Source organism: Pempheris klunzingeri, chromosome 4 (assembly GCF_042242105.1).
Source record: "Pempheris klunzingeri isolate RE-2024b chromosome 4, fPemKlu1.hap1, whole genome shotgun sequence".
In the NCBI taxonomy this organism is placed as follows: domain Eukaryota; kingdom Metazoa; phylum Chordata; class Actinopteri; order Acropomatiformes; family Pempheridae; genus Pempheris; species Pempheris klunzingeri.
In genome coordinates this window covers 24,677,925-24,692,056 of record NC_092015.1, presented here as the reverse complement: position 1 = coordinate 24,692,056, position 14,132 = coordinate 24,677,925, and the positions used below count along the sequence as shown (strand labels likewise).

At 39.1% G+C, this 14,132-nt stretch overlaps 1 protein-coding gene across 1 annotated transcript in view; it reads right to left on the bottom strand.

Annotated features, from left to right (window-relative positions):
- Nucleotides 1-4,921: 4,921 nt before the first annotated feature.
- The window catches only part of LOC139199572 (melatonin receptor type 1B-B-like), a 63,273-nt gene continuing 54,062 nt past the window's right edge, over nt 4,922-14,132 (bottom strand). Inside the window, exons 2-3 of the mRNA XM_070828622.1 lie at nt 6,630-6,748; nt 4,922-5,671 (exon numbers count right to left, since the gene is read on the bottom strand). Of these exons, the coding sequence (XP_070684723.1) occupies nt 4,922-5,671; nt 6,630-6,748 (869 nt within the window). The remainder of the gene's footprint in view (nt 5,672-6,629; nt 6,749-14,132) is intronic.

Here is a 14,132-nt window from a genome sequence, read left to right as displayed (position 1 = left end):
GGTATTTTTTCATCATTCATGAATCCTGTGCATGATTATTATTACCTCTACCTAAAGAAATCCTTTTAAGAAACAGATTGAAATACACCTGACAAAAACTAACCACTGGTTCTTGGCCTGATTTTCCACTAAATCTCACTGAAATCTGTTACTACCTCCTAACACAGAAATAGAACACCAAAAATATAACCTCCGTGATAGATTCAACATTCAAGATAACTTTTAAGACACGTTCAAATAACGCCTGAAATAATAAGCATCTAAAACAAATACAAATTATTTGCTAATATAGTTAACATGTAAATAAGACACTGTGAGGATTTCGATTTAGCTGTCCTACAATATCTCAGTTCAACAGGAATCTGTTGTTACACTGGTGGAATTAGTGCTGTAGAAATGTACATTATACTGAATTTATCAAGAGAACAGCTAAACATGCTGGTTTCGGTCATCAACAACCTAGAGACAAATCAGAAAAATATAAATATAATGTGGAAAATTAGAAATAAAGTGCTGTTTCAAATACAGACCTGGTTCTCTCTGCAAGTGAGGTAAATACTAAGTCCTAGCTATTTTATGGTATGTCCTCGAACTGCACCTGCCACTAACCGGCTATATTACACTGCAGTCTTGAGGGATTACTGTTGAAAAATTAGTAATGATTATGTAGTAAAGTGTCAGTACAGTCAAAAGTCAGTGAAGAAGAATCTTTGAATAAAATGCACAAGAAATTCGCTTAGTGCTCCTTTAAAAACAGTGTTTTACAATGTCTTTTCTTTTTGTATTAATCATTGCATTTACAGCCAACATATACAGTCCCTACGCATTCAGCATCATCATAATCATAATCATTGTTTCATCATCATTACCTTAATCAGCAGCAAATTTTCACAGTTATCATTAGACCCCAAGCTAAAACTGTCCAACCCAAAGCAAAGGCAGAAGTAATTAAAGACATTTCAAACATAATAGATTGATCAAAAAACTCATGCACATTCTTTGCCACCATGGAATACAGCATGACAAGCCTGGAGATCAGCCTGCTCAAACTGATTCACTTGGTTTTTACTAAGATAAACTGGATAAAAACAGTAGTAGCACTATTCACAAGTATTTAGTAAGCTTCTTTTGCTGCCAGGTTCTCTGCTAGTGATAAGGAGTACAGTATGAAATGCATAGACAAAGTGGTGATTTTCATCATTACTAAGATTAACACTTTACTAAGATTTAAACCTGTAAACTGGATAAGTACACTGTCGCCCGGGCTTCAATTGTGCTTTTATATACCTTCAGAGTTTTTTGTTTTATGCCTCTATAGTAGGCTTACAAGCCTAAATGTTCTAACAATTTATCAGACAAACCAGAGTTTTCTAGCACTGAGTTTGTCTGATGACTAAAGGTGTGTTCAGACCAAACTCAGAAACAAATTTTTGTCTTGTGTCATTTGCACAAATATGACAGCTGGAGCTGGTTTTGCAGACACTGGATTGCATGTTCCGATGTGACTGTAGATGTAATATATGCATAATTGCAAGCCAGATGGCCAAAACTATGCAGTTTCCTGTGTGTGTCTTCACACTGGATTTACATGTCTTTACATGTAATGTTATTGCTTCCTAACATGGTAAAATATAAGCATGCTTTTAATATATTAAGATATCATATCTTGAAAGTTGGCTTGTTATCTCAATCATTATTCCTTTCTGATGATGGGCACTGCTAACCTTACCTTCTTTGAATATAATTGTCTGGTCATACGTCCTCTTACATGACTCGTGCATCTGTCCCGGTGTAGAACTGAGGAACCCCAAACTGCCCAAATTGTGTGTGTGTGTCAATGATGGAAGATCAGGAAACTTAGTGTATGAATGATGTATGAATGGGTGAATGTGAATTGTAATGTATAATGTGAATGCTTGAGCATTCACACCAATTAATTAAAGAGTTTAGCCTAGACCTGCTCTATATGAAAAGTGTCTTGAGATAATGTTTGTTGTGAATTGATTTAACCAGTTAAGATGATAAGTTCAGTGTAAAGACATGAAGATTCAGCAAGATAAAATGTACACAAAATGACTTGATTTTGGCCATGTGGCTTGTGATACGTGCTGACAGTGTGTGTGCATGTTTGTGTGAAAAATTCTGTCTCATCTCTAAACTCTAGTTTTTCTTTCTTTTTTCTTAGAAGTTCTTTCTTGTATTTTCCTCCAGTATGTCCTATTCCCTCTTGTCTTTATACAACACTTATACATTGGAGTACTGAAGCCATGAAGCATTTTCAACTCCAATTTACCAGTTCAAGCATTGAAAATGTTCATGTTTAGCCACGTTGTTGTTTTGACTTTATAAGTGTGCTGTCTGTGGTGTTTTGGCCGTAAAAAAATTGGCTTCCCATTCAGTGTGAACACACCTTGACACATCACCCCATCAGCTTATGAGTGACATTAGTAAAAGAACTCAGATGAATAATATACCTGTAACCCCACAATAGGCTTATGTCAGAATGTTTACTTTTCTTTTCTTTTTTGGTAAAATATTCATTTTGATGAACAATAAATCAGGCACCTTTGACAAACCATGGAAATAACCATTAGAAATTTGAGGCATCCACCAGTAACAAAGTGAAAGACTGAAAGACATCTTTTAGGGATTAATCATGCTATAGTGCATTTACCCATGGTTATTATAAAAAAGAGAGAAAATATTTTTTTCTTGTAGAAATTAAAGATACAATAATTACTGTTATACAGTATACCTTTAAAAACATTTGGTGCGCCAAAACACTTAGCACAATAATACATTACTAATACAGTACTGAAATCCAGAAGGATAATGAAGCCACTGTGTGGACTTTCAGACAACCATCATGGACTTCATGATGTAAAACACCTAAATTACTAATCTCTTGGTGCCTCCACTTTCAAATACATATTGCCCAAACAGTAAAGGAGGCAGGCACCCTGAGGTGTACAAAATATGGTACATATTAAGTTACAATGCATGTTTAGGGCTCATCAACTTTGCTGTTGTCATTAAAAAATGTTATCATTAACTATTTTGAATGATATAAACTGATTAAAATCTTATTGCAAAGATCAACAATGCAAAAATTAGCATGAAAATCTAATTATAGCAGGAATAAAAGACATGGCTAAAAGACAAAGACAAAGAGGCTGAAATTTCATCCCAGAAATTAGAATGTACCCCATTTCCACCATGAGAACCAAGGAACCTTTATAGGATCTCAGGAACTTTCACTGTTTTTTGCTCAAAGGAACGAGGAATTATGTCAAATTTAATAAGGACACTGACAATCACTGTTTGTTCAAACCATAGAAGCTGTTATAACTTGTATACAGCATAATTCATACAGTAAGGAATCACTTGGTGCCACTGGCATCAATATTTGGATGAAGAGCAGTGATTCTTGAGGTTAAAATCCATCCATCTATTATCTATACCACTTATCCTTCAGGGTTGCAATCCCAGCTGACTTTGGGCGAGAGGCAGGATACACCCTGGACTGGTTGATCCCAGGGCTGACGCATAGAGACAGACAACCATTCACACACAAACTCACACCTATGGGCAATTTAGAGTCACCATTTAACTTAACCTGCGTGTCTCTGGACTGTGGGAGGAAACCAGAGTGCCCGCAGAAAACCCACGCAAGTTATATGATTTGACAAGACTAAATAAGTGTAATCTGTTTGAAACGCCACTATTGTTTTTAAAAAAAACTAGTTTGCCTAATCTTTGCTGTTTTTCAGAGTGCTTCAAAGCAGCTTTAGTTTGTGATGGAGTTCCTGGGTTTAATTTCATGGGTTCCTGGAACTCTTTGGTTGAAACTGGGTAGTACAGACAATTTTGCTTGAGTCTTACCAGTGGTCCAACTAAAAGGGTAACGTTTGGCCTGAAAACAACGCCAGTGGAAAGGAGTGTACCAGCCCTCTTATAATGGATAGTTCTGCTACACCCCAAATAAAGTTAGATCATAGCAATTTTGATAATTCTGAGAGAATGTTTTTTATGTTATGCATTTTCAACAATACTGGCATCAAAGGATTATCTGTCATCAGTCAGACACCATCTCAACTTCCTCACACTCACTGTTGCTACATGAATGCCACACTGCTTCTTGCATTGGATATTGCATATTGTACGCTGCAGTCATACTAGACTTGAAATAATAATTGAATTCATGGGGTTATATGAATATGCTCAGTAAATTTCATGGTAATCTGCACATTTAATTTTCACAGTTGTGTAATTGTGAAATCTTCAACCCACTGATGGAAGGAAGTGTCAAGATTCATTAGGCTTCATCATCTGGGGTTTATAAATGTTCACATCATGTTTCATGGCCAGTAATTGTTGCAGTGTTATAGTCTTAACTGAAATGTTAGACAAATGGACTGACTTTTAGTCCTTGTGTGGCAAAATTTCAGGGGAGAACTCAACTAATTCACTTTTAATACTAGAATGCTATTGCTAATTCATGTTTTGTCATTTTCCTCTTTTGTTGGCAGAAACCTATCCTGAGGTACACTTGCCATTATCTGTGGTGACTGTAAAGTAAAGTGGAGCAATGTTTTAGGCATGTAACATAAAATCCAGGTGAAAATCAATGTAAACCCATCTCCACTATTTTGAAAATAACCTGCGTTTTCTTGAAAATAAATCAATGAAGTTGATGAGCCCTAAATTTTATGAATGGCACCCTTAAAAAATGAATAACACAGCAAATTTAGTCAGTATTCCTTTTTTCTCTATTTTTTTTCATTTCTTTTTAACCTCAGTATTGGTCTCTCTATCTGTATTTCATTGCTTTGGCACAGTAGAGATTAAGTCTAATTCATAGCATTGCACAAGTTAGTACAGAAGAGGACCGATGAGGAGATGAAGGAGCAGGATAACAGTATCACAGAGATTCACCTTTTACTTGCTCGTTGTTGTTTAGGCCTGGAGAGGGTTTACTCTTTATGCCCTCGGTCCCCCCTCGTGACGTCTCCTGGAAGAAGAGGTGTGGCATCCATACAGACATGATGATCCGCTTATACTCCCTGCGAAAGTTCTGGTTCAGCAGGCCATAGATGATGGCATTAAGGCAACTGTTGAAGTATGCCATGAAGTAGCTGACCACAAAGAGCCACTCGGGTATTCGAGGTGCCACTGCTTCAGGGTTGATAGCAACAGCAAGCCCAATAAAGTTGAGTGGTGCCCAACAAATTGCAAACAGCACAAACACCACAAACATGGTGATAAAGTTCCTCAGGTCACTGGGCTTGATGCGAGGGCGGACCTCTGATTTTACTTTTCGCCTGACTTGGATGACCAGGATCCAGATACGCAGGTAGCAGAAGGTGACCACAGCAATTGGCACAAAGAAATGAATGACCACCACTGTGATGGTGTAGGATGTGCTGACAGTCTGTGCAAATGTGCATGAATAGACACGTGGGTCATACTGCAGAGAGCCGACAAAGAAGTTGGGCACGATGGCTATGACTGTCAGCAGCCAGATGAGTGCCACTAGCAGCAGCGTGTTGCGGTAGCTGTACAGCTTGTCATAGCTGAAGCTGTGGCAGATGTAACAGTAGCGGTTGATGGCAATGCCTGTTATGTTGAAGATGGAGCCAATGACGCTCAAGCCCATCAGGAAGCCACTCACCTGCAAGAAACGGGGGATGGGTTGGTGTTAAACCACAAATGAAACCACAAAATAATAAGTGCATTTGTTTTTTGTACAAATTAACATGTTCCTGGATGAGAAATAACTGACTGGCAGAGTGTTAAACATTTTTTTCTTAGGAACTTGTAGTGTAGCTTGCCACTTTTAACAAAAGTGAAGTGCTGTTGTATAAAGAGTAAAATAGTAATAATATTGACTTTCACCGGCACTGAGGGACAAAATACAGGGCAACACCAGACCAATTTCAGTCTATAAATGTATAATATTATCTGGAAAACCATTATTGGGTTCAACAAACAGTATCATTGTGATGTAAGAGGAGATGAACAAAAGATCTGTTCACTGATAGCTCGTGTTTATTTTGATAAAGCAATGTTTCAGTGTTTCTGTCACAGAGATCTTTCCTTTTTAAGTAAAAGGATAGTTTAGGTTTAAATTACCAGCAAGTAGAGCATGACATTAGAGCTGAGAAACACAGAAAAGTCACTCATGCAAGGCCCTTACATCCTTACAACTGAAGGCAGAGGAGACTGAAAACATGGCTTAAAACACTGGAGGAGTGAGGAGAGTCAGATCTCTAGGTCGTGACGCTCAGGTCCTGTTTTGTCCACATCTGGAAGCTGCCCACCTTCTCGGATCAATATTCTTTATATGTGTTTGCAATATATGACATTTTGTAATTATACTGTCATTATTTCTCTCTGTTCTGTACACAAAACATGTATTGGATATCTGTCCATCCTGGCCACATTTATCTCATTCAAAGGCTTTTTTAGGAGGAAGGTTTTCCTTATCTGAATCGAGGGACAGAGGTGTGGTACGCTATACAGCTTGTAAGGCCCTTTAAGGCTTGACTTGACTTGAACTGAACTGCAGAAATAAGATCAAAGTTTTTAGAGAAATCCTTTAAGAATAAGCTCTTACAGTTAGGGCTTACCTTGCACTGGGTGTCACCCAGCGCCCAACCATCATGAAATATGGCATACAACACCAAGGGGTAGGGGTAGAATGCAACCACCAAGTCAGCGAAGGCCAGGCTCACCACAAAGACGTTTCCTGTAAAGGACAGAAGCACATGAAAGTCACCTGAGTCATGTGACCTATATATGCATGGCCACACCTTGCCAATGGTAGGCCCCTTGACATTGTCAACCAATCAACTACATATTAACACAGGAAAGAAACTAAAAAGATGTCACATTCATTTCCTTTCATGGCATCACTCTTCATTACACTTTAGTTGTTTAACCCAAACTCACAGGAATAGATGGACAAATGACCAGAAACATGTTTCAATCTAATTTTTACAGTATAACGTATTTCAATACAAGCTGATCTTAACCTATATTCTGTAGTGTTCTAACAATTTTTTAATAGCTGTGTATTTCTGATTTTATATTTGTTTTTAAACTAACCAACTAACCACTACATTACTCAACATTTAATTACGAGATTTTGTCCTAGTTTGCAGTCTGGGGGGTCTGTTGGGGGTCCATCCATTTAAATTAATTCTCCCTCCATCCTGGAAAATCATCTTTTTTGTCAGTTTTTAATCGTGGGAGTGGCTCAGTCGTTTGTATGGAGGCAAAGATGCTCCGAATAGAACCTTTTATAGAACTAAACAAAATATATTGTTAGAAAAGTCTCGACCTGGTGAGCAACATATATCAGTATGATGATTCTACATGGCTCCTGATTGTCATGTCTCGTCGCTATTGACTTCCTGCCCTTGTGTGTTTCCCGCCTTGGTGATTGTCTGCCCCGCCCTGATCGTTTCCACCTGTTCCCCATTACCTGGTGTATAAATAGTCTACATTTCCCTTTGTCTTGTGCCAGATTGTCTTGTCTTGTCCGAGCGTCAATGGTCTCTTGTATTCTAAGCCAAGCCATAGTTTTCCATGCCTTGTTCGTAGTAAGTATCTTGTCTCTGTAAGTATCCTGTTAAATTAAAAAGTTTGTTCATCTGTCTCTAGTGATGGCGAGATGAAGCTTCATGAAGCATTGAAGCTTTCCATCCAATTGCGTCACACATGGGTCGAAGCTTCATGGTGCTTCATTTGCTCTACTGTGCCATCAAGTGGACAATAAAAGTAAGACAGCCAGAGTGGTTAAAGTGACACCATGGCTTCGCTATGTGAAGCTTCATTCATTCATTCATTCATCTTCTACTGCTTAGTCCCACTGAGGGGTCGCGGGGGGGGGGGGGGGGGGGGGGGGCTGGAGCCTAACCCAGCTGTCATCGAGCGAGAGGCAGGTTCACCCTGGACTGGTCGCCAGCCAATCGCAAGGCATGTGAAGCTTCAATTGTGTTTAAATGATAATGCCAGTAAACAATAAATACACTTAATATATTGTCTGTTTCAGTTATTCCAAACCAGGGGTACTAGTGAGTCTGAATATTATTCTTGTTAAGTCTTTTGTTCCTGATTTTTAAAGTTTAAATGCCTGTTTAAAGGGAACTTATACAAAGGCGCTCCAGTTTTTGTGGTAATATATATAACAAAGGCAGGTTTATTATTTACTCTGATCTACAAGTACTGAGGGGAGAGTCCATTGTGTTTCGCTGTCTCTTATATTCTGAACCGCACGTCAAACCCGCGAACCGGTTCCTGAAGCAGTCACATGGTAGGGTCAGCTTGCGAGGCTTCGAACGTCACCACATACGTCATCAACACAAGCCTCGATACACGCTTCACAAAAAAAATCTTGGATTACTCGACACACGCTCCGAAGCCTCGGCACGGGAGGACACATCACTACATTTGGGTCCACCTTGTCTCTGAGCCCTGAGCGTAATACTGATGTTTAATACTAACCTTTGAATCTTGACCTCGGAACACATATAAAGGCTTATAATTCAGCATGATAAGGGGCTACATACATGGGACCAATTGTAATCAGTTCAGTATTTACAATTTTAGGGGGAGAAAAAAAAAGACACACAAATTGTTTAAAATCGGGACCACAGTTCTCAATTTAGGGTTGCAAATAGTGTCACAAAAAGATATATCTACTGAATATATCACGTATCATGTACACCAGAATGTGAAATTACACTGCATCAAAATCAAATATGATGGTTTATTTCAGATATTTAGAAAATGAAATTTTAGATTGGCAGGTCTTATCTTATTTTTTTTTACATTTTCTGAATTTTATTATTTATAAATTAGGGCGGTAAAAAGATATAGATATCAAAAATCTAGTACAGCCGAATTAGTAATAACACTGCATCTAGATGATTTATGAATTTATTTATTTAAACAATATAATAGTAACACTGAAATAGAAACGTTTTGTGGGTTGTTGATTTCCAGTGACATCGTATTCTGTGGTGGTGGCAAATAATGTTTTAAAATGATGTGCCACCACCATGGAATACGGTGTTAATACGGTGTTATATCAAGTATTTCTGTGAGATCCACTCCCTTGGTAATTATACAAAGCATTGTTTTCCTAATGGTTTTGAAATAGTGTACAGGGTTTATAGGATATCAAAAATCTGGTTGGCCATGTGACGCGCCTTGTGTTTTTTGTTCACAACATGCTGGATGCAAGTGACAGTGGGTACCACTGTGTTGTCCATTTTGGCCACATGAGAGTACTGTTGTCTTACTGTTAGCATGAATTAATAGAGACACAGTGATGAAGCTTGTCTGTATTCACTTCCTATCACAGTGCAGCACCTCGGTGTCAGGTTTAGTGCAGAACAGCACTGTCATTCTCAACGAAAGGTTTTGATGACCGTAACTCTGGAAATTAAGATGTACCCTACGCTGCTGACCTTGTTTTTCTACAAATATGAATAGGATCATTTAAAGGCAGAGCTGGAATATGAGAATGAGAGAGCAAGGTCAGATGACATGAGCTCTGAATGGGAACCTGGTCCAGATAACTTCCAAGCAGCAGTTCCAAGTGATGAGGACTGGTGAGGAGACTTCATATAATGGGTTAAATTTGGCTTTTTTATGTGTGTGTGTGTGTGTGTGTTCTCTTAGTGCACCTCGGATCTCCCTGAAATCAGAGGCTGGCCTGCTACAGCAGAGTTTAGTGGGTGTGTAGCATATGCCTGAGCCCCGACAGCGCCGGCCCAATTTAGCTCCTGCTCGCAGTTATCTCAACTGCCTCTACCTGATGTAAACACAAGCAGTTTTTCTTGCCAAAAATGTCCAACTTGGGAAGCAAAAATCACACAAGTGTAGCACTTTTTTGGGAAAGCTTGGCCTTCACCTGATTTGGCCATGGCTGTAGAAAAGGAAAGAGGTGCCACGCCTACACACCTACTATACTGAGAAAGCGCCTTGTGGTTATAGATCAATTGGTTGTGGAGAACAAACGAAAGGCAAAACAAAAGAAAGAATGAAAGAAAGAAGGAAACAAAGGTTTGTATTTGTGCTCATACACTACAGCAATGAAATGTTGAAAACAAACAGCATGTCCTGCCCTCACCTTTATGCCTAACACACCACACTGCATGTGTGTGACTGAGAGACGGAGAGCACACACTCTTCCAAACCACCAGTAAACTGAAAGAACACTTGCTCATGACAACAGTGGCACTTCAACACAATTCTCTCTTTGTAACGCACAGAACATCTCCTATTCAAGCCAACCATTCCCCCTTACATGACTCAACCACTTAAACCTACTGGTGCCATTTCAGTTGTCATTCTTATGTGGAAGGTGTTAAATGTGGTTTTAGTATCCCAAATGTCATGATCAGCAGTCTTCTTTTGTTCTTGGTCCGAACCTTCAGCCTTTGATCAACCAATCTGAGATCAGCCTTACACTAATTCTGTTTTAAACCTTGTAGGTTGCTAAAAAGTCTAAAGCTCTGAATTGGATGGGGCTGGAATGGTTTCTGGTAGATGTAAATTTACTGTCTGGAGCAGAATTCACTCACTTTTTTCATGTACTAAGATCAAGCCTTAGGCCTGTCCCTCTGCATTTGTAATGACTGCAAATGTTTCTGGGTTCTTTATTCTGTGTGAACCTGCCATGTCTGTAATCTATACAGTAAAATGACACCCATATTTCACAAAACCCACAGGTCATTTAAGAATCATATTATAAACATTTGATAACCTGTGTAACATCTTTGTGATGGGCTCTCGCTTGATACATGCATGCACTTTACTTTGGAACATACAATTTTAAATTATGCTTTTAATGTATTTTCTTCCCCTTTACCATTTGAATGATACTTTTAGACTCACTGGCCAATTTATTAAGACCCCCATTAAACAACACAATATAATACAGTCCAGTACAATACTACCATGGACTACAACTTCAATAATAGACATACTGTAGAATGACTACCTTTCTGACAGTGTTAAATAAACAGATAAACAACTGTAAACTTAAAATCACTTCTATATTTCACTGGTAACCAGTGACGAGGGACATAGGGGAAATCTGGTGTCTCATCTTGGAAGCAGGGAGGAACCTTTGCCCTGAATTTTTAACTGAAGAGAAGAGAGTTGACAGTGTTCAAGCCCTGGGGACATAAAAGCCTGTAAAATGGTGGATTAGGCAGACTATGCTGGGTGTACATTGAGAAAGTTGTGGTCTGTTTCCAAACAGAGGTGTGGGGAACTAATAGTTACAGGACATTTAAGATATCTGAAAGTTGTTGTTGTCCCTTTTCTGGCTGCTCCCTTCCGGGGTCGCCACAGCGGATGATCCGCTTGTAGATTTTGGCGTTCTCTCCTGAGATGGTGAAGGGTAACATCCCAAATCAAGTGAGGTCCCCAGGTCATTCTTGTGCTTTGTAGAGGACATTAACCAGCTTGTAATAAGTGAAAATAGAGCTGATGATGATAACGCTCTAAAGGGACAGAAACAACATACACAGTGACATACAAAACCATTCTTCTCCAGTCAAGTCTCCAGTTGCAGAGGCCACCCCTTTCAGCATATATTTCCAGGCACAGCTACTACTATCCTCCAACTTGTGACCTTTTCAGCCTGCCACTCACCTCCCAGAGGTGACCTCTGTTCATCATTTAACAGCAATGAAAAATTACACAATCTCACTGAACACAAAATGCAACTAAATATAGCAGAGTGTCATGGGAGCGCTCTTATCTCTAATCTGTTTTCATGTCAGTGAAGTTACTAGCTCAGCAGTCTGACCCAAGATATTTCTCACATTTAGCTAGGTGGATGCAGGGAAAATATTGGCAGGACATAGAGTTTAAAACATCAAAAATAAGTTCTCAGACCTCAACTCTGCCATCTCACAACCAATCCATGAGAGGCTGCAGAGGATCTCTGCTTTGCTTTTAGCAATGGGAGGAAAGTCTGCCTCCTTGCAGACTTGCTTCTGCTTGATTCAGTGTTGAAATGCTAAGGAACACAATGAATACCTGAAAAGCTGTGTCAGTGTGAAGCTGGCCTGTACTTCAGCAATTCTGCCTCAATGGACACAGTTCCCTCACTCTTCAGATTCTCACAAAAATGCAATATGGCAGACAAACCTGCCAGGCCTTGCTGACAAAACCACTGAGATAACCATGTGGAATCAGCACAGGAAGTACAATATTACCACCCCATATGGAATCATGAAATCATGAAACATTGATTTGACAAAGAAAAGAAGAGTCACCATTTCTGTTTGAAAACAGACCTGAGATCTCACCCCAAATATCAGAGTAGGACATCACTCCTAAGTGGTCCAAACTTTTCAGAGCAACACACATTTGGTAATACTTTAATGCAAAGTATTAAAGCTTTTCATCAAAGTTCTCAGCCCTTGAAATGACTGCTATCTGCAGTGATACTTAAGAGAGCTCCACTGCTGTGCCAACCTGTTGTGAACTACAGGAGGTAGAGGTCAGACAGAGACACTGTGTGGGGACGAGATTTGGAAATGCACTGCATGATAATGAGATTATTATAAAATACTGTTTTGGCAAAAACTTCATAATTTAGTAATAATTACCTTGCAAATGTGATCTCATTTGCAAGGTCTTTGCTCTTGGCAATGGGTAAAAATGAAGGTGTCGTCAGTAATAAATCATACGTTTAACTCACTATTAGACTGTACTTAGCAGGGCAAGAGGACTACTTGAACAGATTCCTCTGTTTGCCACCTGCTAAATGGTCATTAAACATACCCCCAGAAGCTGCACATGATTACCCCTTTTCCCGGGCTTAATAGAGGTGCTAATTTCGCGGCATGATTCCCAAGAGAAAAATGCATGCTTCCCCACCTATAAAGTTAACAAGCAGTGGATCTAAAAATAAAATTATTTTGTACACATTAGAGGTAAGTGTTGGAGCAATTACTTATTGGGAGCAATCACCATGAGTGCCTCTTAATTCCTGAATGCTGGAGGGACATCACTTCCAAAAACCAACAACTGCAGTAACCCAAGCTAGAGTTAAACATTTGAATAATTAAGTGTTCCTGTTATGATGGTTTAAAGTTACAGTTTTTTCTTTTTTTTTTTATGTGCATGTTTGATCAGTGTCAGGTGACATTCCCTGCACTGAGTTATTGTTAATACGCTCTGCCTTGCCCTGGTCCTGCCTTGTCCCAGAAGTTTCCAGGCTTGAATTTCTTTGCAAACCATCCACAACCATCAAAGGAATAACATTCTGTTTGTCACGTAATACTGATTCTCTCTGATTGCCTGAAGTTGAGAGCCACCACTCTTCTCCATCTTTTATACCAGTCAGTGTGTTTACTATGCATAATTGCTGTGGTGTCATTATAGAGCCTTAACAGTTAACATAGGGAAGAGGTAGGGGCATTTAAATGTCAAACTGTAATATTGGAGTTGTAATAATGTTTACTCTTTCTAACCAATAGTCAGTGTTATTTTCTTTAATGATGACAGAGTGACACTTATTCTAAGCATGATGATGAAGCAACCCTTAGTATTATAGCTTCCACAACAGATGAACTCTGTGCAGTTTGTTTCAACTCTGCAGTAACTATCTATGAAGCAAACTTTTTTTTGGCTTACCTGCGATTTTAAATGTATTTTCCCTGCTGACATGTTGAACTAGAGAAGCTGTAAAAGGAAAGCTTAACTAACCCTCGGCCACAGACCTATTACCACACACACAAATGGGGCACTGCAAATCAAAGGTTTGCACTCTTCTCAGACCAGCCAATCACTGCGTCTGTTGAAATGTCCGGTACCTGGACAGACTTTCATCCTGACGTCAATTTGTAATATGTTGTTAACAGAAATACTTTGGAATGTTGCTCATGGTATAAAGTATAAATCTGCTGGACATATCAGTTGCTGGGGATTCACTTCTGGGACATGTTCATACTATTCAGTAGAAGCCCTCAGACTTTCCTACGTGTTCATCACCTGACTGACACACACCTGTTCTCACTCCCCACCTGCACCTCATTTGCTACTCAGACTTCATTTCATATACACATAAGTTCACTTCTGTTGTTCCTTCTTATTTGTAA